Raw genomic sequence first — 13,596 nt, 5'->3', positions numbered from 1 at the left:
TCTGTTAATATTTTCAGGGGGGGGGATGGGAACAGGTATAAACTAGAATCAAATATATTTGGATATAAAACTTCTCACATTTGCCATGCAATTCCGTCAGGCGTTTTATGTCGCCCCCATAATCAGATTTCCACATTTCACTTTTCGGCAGGGATCTTCACCTGCGACGCCAAAGGCGCTTGGAGAAGCAGCGAGCTGGGAACCCGTCTACCCTCCTGCAAGCCAGGTACCCCAATTCCCTCCCCCCTCCTCCCAGCACACACACACATATATACACACCCCGCATTGCTTCCTTTCTTTCAGGCCAAAATTGTGCTCGCCTTCTGCAAAACTCCTTCCTACATCAGCAACGGACACCAAGGTTAAAATAGACGCCTCGAGGGTGTCGTCAATTTTTTAGAATAAAACAAGCCAGCTATTAACTAGGTTTTCCTCTTGGAGGACAGGACAGAGCTGAGGGTGTGACAAGCTGGCTACTAACCGGGTGTTCTTCCTGGGGAGAGCAGAGCAGCGCTTGGGATGTCAACGAGAAAGTCCGACAGAAGAAAACTGCAAAATTTCACACGGCTGCATTCCCATGACGGAAGCGTTAAATGGTGTTGCAAATAAACCTAGTTCCATTCGTTGCATCGTCGCTTGCGGTAGAAACTGAACATTACGCGGTGAAATTCCTACGATCTATTGTAGGTTTGGGGCTTTGCTTTCAAGGGGGTGAACATTCACACTGTTTGCGCTGTTTTGATGCACAGAGAGGTTCTTCCACGCTTGCCAATTGGGTGTGAAGAGGGAAGCGAAGTGTTTGCGTTTGATTTATCCAGACTGAAGCTTTCGTTAGAAACTGGGCAGCTGTGGGACAGCGAATGCTTTGTTGTGCGTTTGTGTTATTTCTTCGCAATCTGCTCTCACGATGCAGCCTGGATGGTGCATAATGGTGCCAGGTTGCATGCCAGGGAAAAACCGACATGCTGGTTAATCCAGCAAATACCAAATAACAGAGTTGCAAGGGACTTTGGAGGTCTTCTAGTCCAGATGTCGTGTCCCACTCCTCCTCTGACGGTCGGGTCAGGGAAGTCTATATCAAGCGTGGCCACAAAGCCTCTGCAGCTTTGCCAAAGTTATGTCAGAGTTCTCAGGGCAGGCAGGAGACCAAGATATGACTTCAGCAATCCAAATTAGACTTTGCCTGACTCAAGGAATGCCAGAAAGCAGATCCTTTATATAGGCCATGGGGTGTGGCTCCATGACTCAGCAATTATCCAGGCCTGCCCCTCCCTTCCTTTTGCTGACGTCGCCTCTCTACTCTCCGGAAGCATGGATCCCTCCACCCTCCAGCTGCCGGCAATTCCAGCTCGTGACTGGCCTCATATTCCTCATGTTCACATGCTGTGGGGGAGGGGTTTATCTGCTCAGTTTGTCCGGGCATGGTGCCAGGACTGGGGGCTGAAGGCATGCCAGGCCGTTCGTCTTGCTCGGTCTGTCCGGGCATGGTGCCAGGACTGGAAGCTGGAGGCATGCCAGGCCGTTCGTCTTCATTATCCGTCTCTGGCTGAGATAACAGGAGATGAGAGGGGCCACGCTGCGGAGAGGGGGGCAAGCGAGGCACAACACCAGGGGTCTCCAACCTTGGCAACTTTAAGACTTGTGGACTTCAACTCCCAGAATCCCTCAGCCAGCAAGCAAAGCGTCACTCTTCTCAAAGTGGAAAGATTGCAGAGGAAGGGATTATAAGAGAGTAAGCAAAGCTGGCTGAGGAATTCTGGGAGTTGAAGTCCACAAGTCTTAAAGTTGCCAAGGTTGGAGATCTCTGTTCTAGTCCAACCGCCTACTCTGTGACGGCGAACTTATGACACACGTGCCCCAAGTGGCATGCAAAGCCATGACGCCTGGCATGCACGGCGTCGCTCTCGTTCCTTTTCCGGGTTTCTAGCATGCACGATGATTAGCTGATCTTTTTGCATGCGGCAGTGCCAGAAATTAGAAGAGCTGGTCTTTCGTTTTCTTGCGTGAGCATGCGCGCCGGTTAGCTGATCGTCACATGCGCATGCGCACCAGAAACCCGTAAGAGTAGCTGGCTGAAACCGGAAGTTCATTTTCGGCCACACGCATGTGCCCTCTTCCGGTTGCAGCCCAGGCACTCAATGCCAAATAGGTTCAACATCACTGCCCTGTACTAGGGGTCTCCAACCTTGGTAACTTTGAAACTTGTGGACTTCAACTCCCAGAATTCCTCAGGCAGACATGTCTGTTTCTCTTACCTGCCAAAGTGGAAAGTTTGCAGAGGAAGGGCTTACAAGAGAGTAAGCCAAGCTGGCTGAGGAATTCTGGGAGTTGACGTCCCCAAGTCTTAAAGTTGCCAAGGTTGGAGACCCCTGCCCTATACCATTCCAGACAAATGGTTGTCCAATCTTTTCTTAAAACACCTTTTCTTAAAACACGTTAGAAGAGAATAACAGAAATGGAAGGGACCTTGGAGATCTTCTAGTCCAACCCCCTACTCGAGCAAGAAACCCCATACTATTCCAGACAAATGGCTGTCCAGTCTCTTCTTAAAATACCTCCACGGTTAGAATAGAATGACTAGAGCTGGAAGGGAGCTTGGAGGTCTTCTAGTCCAACCCCCTGCTTAGGCGGGAAACCCTAAACACTTCAGACAAATGGTTGTCCAACATCTTCTTAAAAACTTCCAGAGTTGGAGCATTCACAACTTCTGGAGACAAGTTGTTCCACTGGTTAATTGTTCTAACCGTCAGGAAATTTCTCCTTAATTTCAAGTTGCTTCTCTCCTTGATTAGTTTCCACCCATTGCTTCTTCTCCTGCCTTCAGGACCTCTGGAGAAGAGCTTGACTGCCTCTTCTTTGTGGCAGCCCCTGAGATATTGGAAGACTTCTATCGTGTCACTCCTGGTCCTTCTTCTCATTGAACTAGACCTACCCAATTCCAGCAACTGTTTTTCCTATGTTTTAGCCTCGGTAATGCTGGGGAGCAGAGCCAAAGTGCGCTTCCCCAGATGTGCGAGCGACAACAACCCTACACTTTTTCCTCGTTCTGTTGTGTTGCTGGTGATCCTAGATCAGCTCCAAAGAACGAGCAACTCATCCTAGTTAGACAGAACGATGTGGCTGCTTCCCCACACGCGTGGCCATGCGCACCTTCGCATCCCACCGAGGTATTTGAGATGCACAGATAAGCAATAATGGACCGTGATACGTACGGGGTCTCCATCATTGCTGGTAGATCATGCCACTGGGCCTTTTTCAAAGAAGGGCAGGGAAAAATCTTTGGATACGATGGAAATCAGTCGATTTCACTCTTAAGATCCATGCCGGTGAACAGATCCTGAAAGAATCCCGGGAATGCTAATTTACAGGTAGTTCTCGACTTACAACGGTTCGTTTACTGATGGTTCAACGTTACAACGGCACGTCTTTCACACTTAACGACCGTTGCAGCCTCCCCGCGGTCACGTGATCGAAATTCAGAAATTTGGCCGCTGCCTCGTGTTTATGTCCCACGATTCCCCTTTTGCGACCTTCTGACAAGCCGAGTCCATGGGGAAGCCGGATTCATTTAACGACCCGTGTTTCTAACTTAAGAACCGCAGCGATTTGTTTAACAACGGTGGCAGGAGAGGTCGTAAAATGAGGCAAACTCCACTTAACAAATGGTCTGACTTAGCAACGTAAGTTTTGGCCTCAATTGAAGTCGTTAAGTCGAGGATTACGTGTATTGGTACAGGGCAGTGGCTTTTATCTGTTTGTTTATTTACTTTTCATATAAATAAAGGGAGCACTTCAAAGGTAGAAGCAGACCTATCTGCAAAGGAGGTCAAAAAAGTCAAGATGGCCTCTACGATGATATGATCAAATGTCTCTTCCATCTTGACTTCTTTGACCATCCCTCTGGACACCCCCAGAAATGGAGAAATAAAGATCAGAATCAGAGTAGAGCTGGAAGGGACCTTGGAGGTCTTCTAGTCCAGCCCCCTGCTCAAGCCGGAGACCCTAACTATATACCATTTCAGACAAGTGACCATCCATCTCTTCTTGTGGGGGGGGAGAAAGAAAAGAAAAACTCGGCATGGATTTTAAGAGAAAGTTAATCAGAAGAAACTAAAGAATTGCAGAGAATTTTATGCTGGGGGAAAATAACTGCACGTTTGAAAAATAATTCATTGCGCAACTTATTTATTTATTTTTGTAATCCTAAACTTCCTTCTTTTTGCTACTCAAATGCAGCTGGTTTCTTGGGGACGAATCTGCCATGTAATTAAAGTTTGAAAGCAGGGCGACATATCGAAACAAAATCTAAACGCAAGCTTCCTTAATTTTAAATCAGGCATGTAATAAATTTGGTGCTTTGACAGCTGGCTGTTGTCGATCCAGGGGCCTCTCCCAATGTAATTAAATGCAATCCACTTTGCCAAGAATCACCATCCAATACAGGTAATCCTCTATTTACAACAGTTCACTGAGTGACCGTTCAAAAAAGTGACTTATGACCGTTTTTCACACGGTTTTTCACACACGGTTTTCAAACCGTTCTTCAGACGGTCGCAGCATCAACTGACGGTCACGTGGTCAAAATTCAGGCACTTGGCAACTGGCGTGTACTTATGACGGTTGCCAGGATCACATGATCAGTTTCTGTAACCTTTCGGGAACCCAGATTCGCTTAATGCCTACATGATTCACTTAACAACTGCCGTGAAAGGTTGCAAAATGGGACAAAACTCACGTAGCCACGGCCTCGCTTCGCCCTAAAAAATTTCGCCTCAATTTGTGGTCGTAAATTGAGGATTACCTGTGCTACGTTGTAGGTAGGGGGATCGGATGACAGAGGGCAAATTTGGCATAATCTACCGCAATTCGCAACTTTGCTCTGTTTCGGGAGTGCCAAACGGTAATTGTGCGCTGTGTTGTTTTCCTCCCTTAGTGTGTGGACAACCCAGCCGTGCTCTGCCCACCCTGGTCAAACGAATCATCGGCGGAAGAAACGCGGAACCTGGTTTTTTCCCCTGGCAAGCTCTGATCGTGGTTGAGGACACGTCTCGGGTGCCCAATGACCGGTGGTTCGGCAGCGGCGCCCTCCTCTCCGAATCGTGGGTCTTGACCGCTGCCCACGTCCTCCGTTCCCAACGACGGGACAACACGGTGATCGCCGTCTCCAAAGAACACGTCAACGTCTACCTGGGCCTTCATGACGTCCGCAACAAAATCGACGCGGTGAACCGGACGGTGGAGAAGATCATTCTCCACGAGTCGTTCGATATCCAGAATTACAACCATGACATCGCGTTGGTCAAGTTGAAAGAGAAGGTGACCATGGGACCTTACATTATGCCGGTTTGTCTACCCCGGGATCCGCACGAGTTAGGAGGACCTCAACCCAACACGCTGGGCTTGGTGGCCGGTTGGGGTATCTCCAACCCCAACATCACGGTGGACGAGGTCATCAGTTCTGGGATGCAGACCTTGTCGGATGTCCTCCAGTATGTGAAGCTACCGGTGGTCCTCCACGCGGAGTGCAAGACAAGTTATGAGTCCAGATCTGGTAACTACAGCGTGACGGAGAATATGTTCTGCGCCGGTTATTACGAAGGAGGGAAGGACACCTGCCTTGGAGATAGCGGTGGTGCGTTTGTCATCCGAGACTTGGACGACCGCAAGTGGGTGGCCCAAGGATTGGTCTCCTGGGGCGGACCAGAAGAATGTGGCAGCAAACAAGTCTACGGGGTTTACACTAAGGTATCCAACTATGTGGACTGGCTGCAGGAGAAAACAGGGTGGACATTCCTGGATTCCAATCGGGAGAAGAGATGAACTGGACTAAAGTGAGACCCAGCCCAAGGACTGTGTTTGAAGAACGTCAACCAAGCTCAGCCCAAGGACTGTGTTTGAAGAACGTCAACCAAGCTCAGCCCAAGGACTGTGTTTGAAGAACGTCAACCAAGCTCAGCCCAAGGACTGTGTTTGAAGAACGTCAACCAAGCTCAGCCCAAGGACTGTGTTTGAAGAACGTCAACCAAGCTCGGTAACATTCCAAGTTCTTTGAGGGCATTATGGATGGGGAGAAAGATCTGGAGATCTTTCCCCCCCCCCCTTGCATCCGAATTTCAGACGCTTCAACGGCAACATTGCATCCCTGAGAAGAAGCAACGTTACTATCCCGCAAATTCCAGAAAGTGCGATTGGCGTGTATTGAATGGCGTCCATTGAATCGTTTTACGACTTTCTTCCCAGCTTTTCGGTGTTGGCAGTGGGACAGTTTAAAGATGCGCTGAATTATGTCGTTTTGTAGAAAAGGGGATTCAAGACTGTGTTGAGCTAAAGCAATGTTACTTAATTTTTAAGACTTTTTAAAGCAGGGGTCTCCAACCTTGGCAACTTTAAGCCTGGAGGACTTCAACTCCCAGAATACCCCAGGCTTAAAGTTGCCAAGGTTGGAGACCCCTGCTTTAAAGTCTTTTTTAAGGACTTCAATTCCCAGGATTCCCCAGACTAGCTGAAGAGAGTTGAAGTACAATCTTTAAAAAGTTTCAGAAGTTGAGAAACAACTGTTGGTGGAACATTTGCTCCCTCTAGTGGCCATTTCTGGAATAGGAATCTGGTCCTTTGAAAGTAGAAAGATCTTTGAATCTCTTGTCAGTTATACCCCAAAATCTGAATGGTTGGATAATTTTTTCCCTGTGAAATATAGAACCCCCAAATTCAACGAGACGCTCCAAACATTTGTGTGGCTGTGGTTGTTGCTGTGTGCAGCATTTCAGTGATGTTCATTCAGCTTTCAATCGATCTTTGAATACAAATCATTTTCTTTTTTTTCTTTTTTTTTTTATTGAAAGAGTTTTTAAAAAAACAAAAACATTTTTCCCCCTTTTTTTCCCCTGCCTGCCAAAAAAAAAAAAAAAACACCCCTCCTCCCCACCCCCGCTTCCGGGTCAATCACAAGGTAAAGTTATACATAAACCAAACATAGAATAAAATTTTCCCTTCCAATCCAAATAACCACATCCAAAGCTTTTCGTCTCCCAACCCCCTCCCCATTACATAAAATAACTTTCTAATTATTCAAAGGCAATCTGATATTTCTTAATCTGATATCTGTACAAATCATTTTCATTTCTTTAACTAACCATCATTTCCCATTCTTCTCTACCTCTTAGTAAAAAAAAAAAAGGAAGAAAGAATTGCAGGAAACGGGGCAGATAGAAAATACCGGCAGCCCTCGACTTACGACTAACAATTGAGCCCAAGATTTATGCTGTTAAGTGAGAAATTTGTTAAGTGAGTTTTGCTCCTTTTAACAACTTTTCTCACCACCGTTGTTAAGTGAATCGCTGCGGTTGTTAAGTCAGTAGCACGGTTGTTAAGTGAATCCGGCCTTCCCTTGCTGACTTTGCTTGTCAGACGGTCGCAAAAGGGGATCACGTGACCCCGGGACACTGCGACCGTCATAAATATGAGTCAATTGCCATGCATCCGAATTTTATTCAAGCGACCATGGGGGGATGCTGCAACGGTCGTAAGTGTGGGACATGGTCCTAAGTCACCTTTTTCAGTGCTGTTGTAACTTTGAACGGTCGCTAAACAAACTGTTTTAAATCGAGGATTACCTGCAGATGCTTGTAATGGAGAAATTCTGCTCCTCTTTTTCTTGCAAAGAGAGATGAGGCTGCTCAATCGTTTAAAGAAGATTTATTTATTGCTGTATAAGAAAGATAGACCAATATGCAGCTAGTCCGCGACTTACAACCAGTCATTTAGTGGAGTACCCCAAGGCTCTGTTTTAGGCCCAGGACTCTTCAACATCTTCATCAATGACTTAGACGAGGGGATAGATGGGAAACTCATCAAATTTGCAGATGACACCAAGCTGGCAGGAATAGCCAACACTCCAGAAGATAGGCTCAAGTTACAGAAAGATCTTAACAGACTTGAACATTGGGCGCTATCTAACAAAATGAAATTCAATAGTGAAAAAAGTAAGGTTCTACATTTAGGCCAAAAAAATAAAATGCACAGGTACCGTATATGTGGTACCTTGCTCAATAGTAGTACCTGTGAGAGGGATCTTGGAGTCCTAGTGGTCAACCATTTAGATATGAGCCAGCCGTGTGCAGCAGCTGCCAAAAAAGCCAACACAGTTCTGGGCTGCATAAACAGAGGGATAGAATCAAGATCACGTGAAGTGTTAATACCACTTTATAAGGCCTTGGTAAGGCCACACTTGGAATATTGCATTCAGTTTTGGTCCCCACGATGTAAAAAGGATGTTGAGATTCTAGAAAGAGTGCAGAGAAGAGCAACAAAGATGATTAGGGGACTGGAGGCTAAAACATATGAAGAACGGTTTCAGGAACTGGGTATGTCTAGTTCAATGAAAAGAAGGACTAGGGGAGACATGATAGCTGTGTTCCAATATCTCAGGGGCTGCCACAAAGAAGAGGGAGTCAAGCTATTCTCCAAAGCACCTGAGGGCAGAACAAGAAGCAATGGGTGGAAACTGATCAAAGAAGCAACTTAGCAACTTAGAACTAAGGAGAAATTTCCTGACAGTGAGAACAATTAATAAGTGGAACGACTTGCCTTCAGAAGTTGTGAATGCTCCCACACTGGAAATTTTTAAGAAAATGTTGGATAACCATCTGACTGAGATGGTGTAGGGTTTCCTGCCGGGCAGGGGGTTGGACTAGAAGGCCTCCAAGGTCCCTTCCAACTCTGAAGTTATGTTATGTTATTTAGTTACCGTTCGAAGTTACAACGGGGCTGGGAAAAGACTTATGACCGTTTTTCATAGCATCCCCATGCTCAAGGGATTTATATTTGGAGGCTTGACAACTGACTCATATTTATGACGGTCGCAATGTCCTGGGGGTCACATGTTCCCCTTTTGCAACCGTCTGACCAGCAAAGTCAACGGGGAAGCCAGATTCGCTTAACGTCTGTGTGATTCGCTTAACAACGGCATGGCGGGACAGGTTCTAAAATGGAAGCTCACTCACTTCATCCTTGTTTCACTTAGCAACGGAAATGTTGGCGTTTCAATTGTGATCATATATCAAGTAATAGCTGAATTTCTCCTTTAGGTTTAGAGCCGTCTGAATCACCATTTTAATTCATTGTGGTGAATTGTTTAATCTTTTTTTTTTTTCCCCTTTTGCACGACTATATATTCCTGAAAGAGAACAGGTTGGGGCTCTGAATGCAGACTGACCCAGCCCCAAGTAGGTAGTAGGAAACTCAGTCAGTGTAAAAGCAAACAAACTTTTTTAGAACAGCTGAGAATTTACTCATTCTCAGCGTAGTCCAAACTAAATTAAAGCAAATTCCTCCCAACACAAATTCCTCAGTCCTATCACCAATCTTGGTCCAATTAGGCAAACTGCCAAAGGCCTTTCTTGGCAAAAGTTCAGAAAACGCCGATACAAAAATAAATGCAAGAAGACGAAGCTATCAACATTGTTTTCCGGCAAAGAGCCCAAACGCCGTTGCTGGTCTTTTAAGCCTTATGGGAGGGGCCAATCATCTCTTGGCCTTACTCCTGAGTCGTCCTCTCTGCTTGAGCTGCTCTTGCCTTCTGGCAGCTCTTCTCATGCGTGCATTAGAAACAGGCTCCTCCTGTTTCTCTGCCTCACTACTGTCAGCCTCTGGAGGCTCCGGAGTCCGCACCTCACTCCCCGATGGCCCTGGCCCCACCTCTGCCTCCGATACAGAGCCCTCATCCAGGCCCTCCCCAGCCTCCAGGACTGGCCCTCGCTCTTCCTCAACCTCATCACTGTCCAAGTCCGTTGCCAACTCCGCAGGCCGCTGGCGGACCACAACACATAGCTGCAAGCTGGCATCTTGTCTGTTTTGACACAAACACACTTCAATATCTACCAACTGTCCTCGACTTACAACAGTTCACTTAGTGACTGTTTGAAGTTCCAATGGCACTGAAAAAAGTGACTTATGACCATTTTTCTCACTTACGACTGTTGCAGCATTCCCACAGTCGTGTGATCAAAACTCAGACGCTTGACAACTGGCATGTACTTATGACAGTTTCCTTGTCCCGGGGTCACGTGATCCCCTTTTGCGACCTTCTGAGTCAACAGGGAAACCAGATTCGCTTAACGACCATGTTACTCATTTAAGAAGTGCAGGGATTCACTTAACAACAGTTGCAAGAAAGCTGGTAAAATTCGCTTAACGTATTTCACTTAGCGACGGGAAATTTGGGCTCCATTGTGGTCGTACGTCGTTGTACTACCTGTACAACCTTTTTATGTATAATAATTTCCCTTTTTTGGTATCCTGGACTGCTTGCAAGATTGTGTGACTACATATATATATATATATATATATATATATATGTTTTCCGAGGTTTTCGCGGGTGTTTGTATGTAGGTCTTTGGTTATTCGGGTTTTCTCCCGCGTAAAATTGGAAGTGTCTTGGCGACGTTTCGACGAAGTCTCATTCGTCATCTTCAGGCTTCAGCTTCGTGCTTCTTCTCAGTTTGTGGCGGATTTTGCTCCCAGAAGCACGAAGCTGAAGCCTGAAGATGACGAATGAACTCATCAGCGCCAGCAACTCATTCTAGGAAAAGACTATATATATATATATATATATATATATATATATATATATATATATATATATATATATATATATAGGTCTTTGGTTGTTCGGTTTTCTCCGTGTAAAATTGGAAGTGTCTTGGCGACGTTTCGACAAAGTCTCATTCGTCATCTTCAGGCTTCAACCGTGCTTCTGGGAGCAATGTGTGATCGCAGCTATTTCTTCCTTTTAACTGCTAGTGGGGGTTTGAACTGATTGGGTGGGAGCTTGGCTGTGCTCTGATTGGCTGGGGTTTTTTCTGTGCTCTGATTGGCTGGGGGTGTGTCCTGTGTTGGTGGGGGCTTGGTTGTGCTCAGTCTAATCTGTGCTGCAGGGGGATTTGAGCTGGTGAGCTGCACTGCTGCTGTTTGGCTTCGTGTTCGTGGTCGTGCTACATCTTCGTAGTGGGTGTCAGTCTGCTGCATGTATGGATTGGAGAGGTTTGAAGTGGCTAATGTTGCAGCTGCGGTCTGGCTTCTGGTCCTTGGTTTCATCTACCAGAAGAAAACACACACAAACCGCTATCTGCATGCACTCTCACACCACCACCCAGCACAGATCAACTCCGTAGCCAAGACACTCATCTCTAGAACAAAATGCTTAGCTGATGAACAACACCTAAAAACCGAACTACACACTCTCACAAACGTACTAACATCCAATGGATTCCAGAGAAATAAAATTACCAAACTAATCCAAAAAGAACCCCCCACTAAAACCCAAGACAGAGAGCAAGAAAATGGCACAGCCCTCCTCCCATATATAAAAGGCACCACAGACAGAATCAGCAAGATCCTCCACAAACATAACATCAAGACAGCATTCTGCACAAACCAAAAAATATCCACCATCCTAAGAAACCCCAAAGACAAAATTGAGTTAGAAAATCAAGGAGTATATGAAATCCCATGCACCGCCTGCCCCACCACATACATTGGACAAACCAACAGAAGAATAAGTGCACGATTGAAGAACACAAGAACTCATTCAAAAAGAGGAACCAACTTCTTCCCTGGTCCAACACTTTAAAGTCACAGGACACGATATTGACTTTAAAAGACCAGAACTATCGCCAAAACTGAACACTTTAACAACAGAATAATCAGAGAAGCCATCGAGATAGAAAACGCCCACACAGCATGAACAAACGAGATGATACCTCCCGCCTACCAGCCATTTGGAAACCTGCCCTTATTGACAAACGTGTCCCTAACACGAGGAATGACACCAGACCCACACTCACGAGGTCCACACAGGATGTCACCACCACACATCCACCCAGAAAGCACACCCAAACCCACACTGATCAGGAAGCACGACCAAGGACCAGAAGCCAGACCGCAGCTGCAACATTAGCCACTTCAAACCCTCCAATCCATACATGCAGCAGACTGACACCCACTACGAAGATGTAGCACGACCACGAACACGAAGCCAAACAGCAGCAGTGCAGCTCACCAGCTCAAATCCCCCTGCAGCACAGATTAGACTGAGCACAACCAAGCCCCCACCAACACAGGACACACCCCAGCCAATCAGAGCACAGAAAAATCCCATCCAATCAGAGCACAGCCAAGCTCCCACCCAATCAGTTCAAACCGCCACTAGCAGTTAAAAGGAAGAAATAGCTGCGATCACACATTGCTCCCAGAAGCACGAAGCTGAAGCCTGAAGATGACGAATGAGACTTCGTCGAAACGTCGCCAAGACACTTCCAATTTTACACGGGAGAAAACCCGAACAACCAAAGACCTATATACAAACACCCGTGAAAACCTCAGAAAACAAATATATATATATATATATATATATGACATCAGGCCACATTTGAAAGAAATATTATATTCCAAAATGTGTTTAGGTTTGGTATATTCCGAGCTCTGTTACATATTTAAGAGATATTACGCCATTTATTATGGATTTTATATTTTGTAGCATTCCTAACTTTTTGTAATTAATAACCTTTGATAAGAAAATGAATAAAACCGTTGACACAACACTCTTGTATCGCCAAATTGCCTTTAAGTTCTTGAAGCAAATTCAAATTTCCGTTAGCAATAGGAGCTAAGGGGATTGTTGCATCTGTCCTACAGGTAATTCTTGATTTTTAATTCGTTTAGCGACCATTGAAAGTGTCCCCAGCACTGAAAATAGTGATTTACAGCCAGTCCTCACACTTACGACCATTGCAGCATTCCTATAGCCACGTGATTAAAATGCCAGCAATGGATCTGTATATTTATGATGGTTCAATTGTCCCGGGATCATCTAATCTCTATTTATGACCCTTCCAGGCAGCTGTTGACAAGCAAAGCCACTGGAGGAAGCTAGTTTTGCTTAATGGCTGTATGATTCATTTAACGACTGCAGTCATTCGCGTAGCAATCATGGCCAAAAAAAAAAGGCCAGAAAAATCAGGTGCAACTTATTTAACCACCTCCTTGCTTAGCAAGGGAAATTGTGGTTCCAATTGTGGTCCTAAATCGAGGACCATCTGTGGAGATGCCATCCCATAATCTTGCCAAATGACGGCATGCCGAAACTGGATCGACAGGTATTGCTTGCGATCCGTATGCCTCTCTTCAGCCATTTGCTTTGGCTCCAGATCAGAACTCGCTCCAAACTTGGCAACTTTAAGGCAGGTGGACTTCGACTCCCAGAATTCCCTAGCCAGCCAGCCAGCCAGCCAGCCAGCCGTGTTGACTGGGGAATTCTGGGAGTTGAAGTCCATCTATCTGAAATCGGAGGGGGAGGGGGAAACACAGTTCTAAATCTTGGTTTTTCCGTTCTTCCCCAGTTTGTGGGAAACCAAAATTTTCCAGAAGTTCCATGGCCCGGCTCATCCAAGGACGATACGCCCAAAGAGGAATTTCCCCATGGATCGCCATGCTCCAAAGGAACGGTCACCCCTTCTGCGGAGGGTCCCTCATAGGTAAGTGATTTCCAGGTTATATTACCCCAACAGAATGGGGGGGACAGGAAAGGAGGGAGGCTGA

General features: G+C 46.0%; 1 protein-coding gene across 2 annotated transcripts in view; it reads left to right on the top strand.

Annotated features, from left to right (window-relative positions):
- Positions 1-13,596, top strand: part of MASP1 (MBL associated serine protease 1) — a 102,136-nt gene that overhangs the window by 68,791 nt on the left and 19,749 nt on the right. Inside the window, exons 11-12 of one of the 2 annotated variants that reach the window (XM_058187888.1) lie at positions 152-226; positions 13,398-13,532. In XM_058187888.1, coding sequence (XP_058043871.1) covers positions 152-226; positions 13,398-13,532 — 210 coding nt within the window. Of the gene's footprint in view, positions 1-151; positions 227-4,933; positions 6,876-13,397; positions 13,533-13,596 lie in introns of those variants that run through there. The other variant, XM_058187887.1, reaches the window with a different exon arrangement.

Source organism: Ahaetulla prasina, chromosome 6 (assembly GCF_028640845.1).
Source record: "Ahaetulla prasina isolate Xishuangbanna chromosome 6, ASM2864084v1, whole genome shotgun sequence".
Classification (NCBI taxonomy): Eukaryota; Metazoa; Chordata; class Lepidosauria; order Squamata; family Colubridae; genus Ahaetulla; species Ahaetulla prasina.
This window is presented reverse-complemented; position numbering and strand designations above follow the sequence as displayed.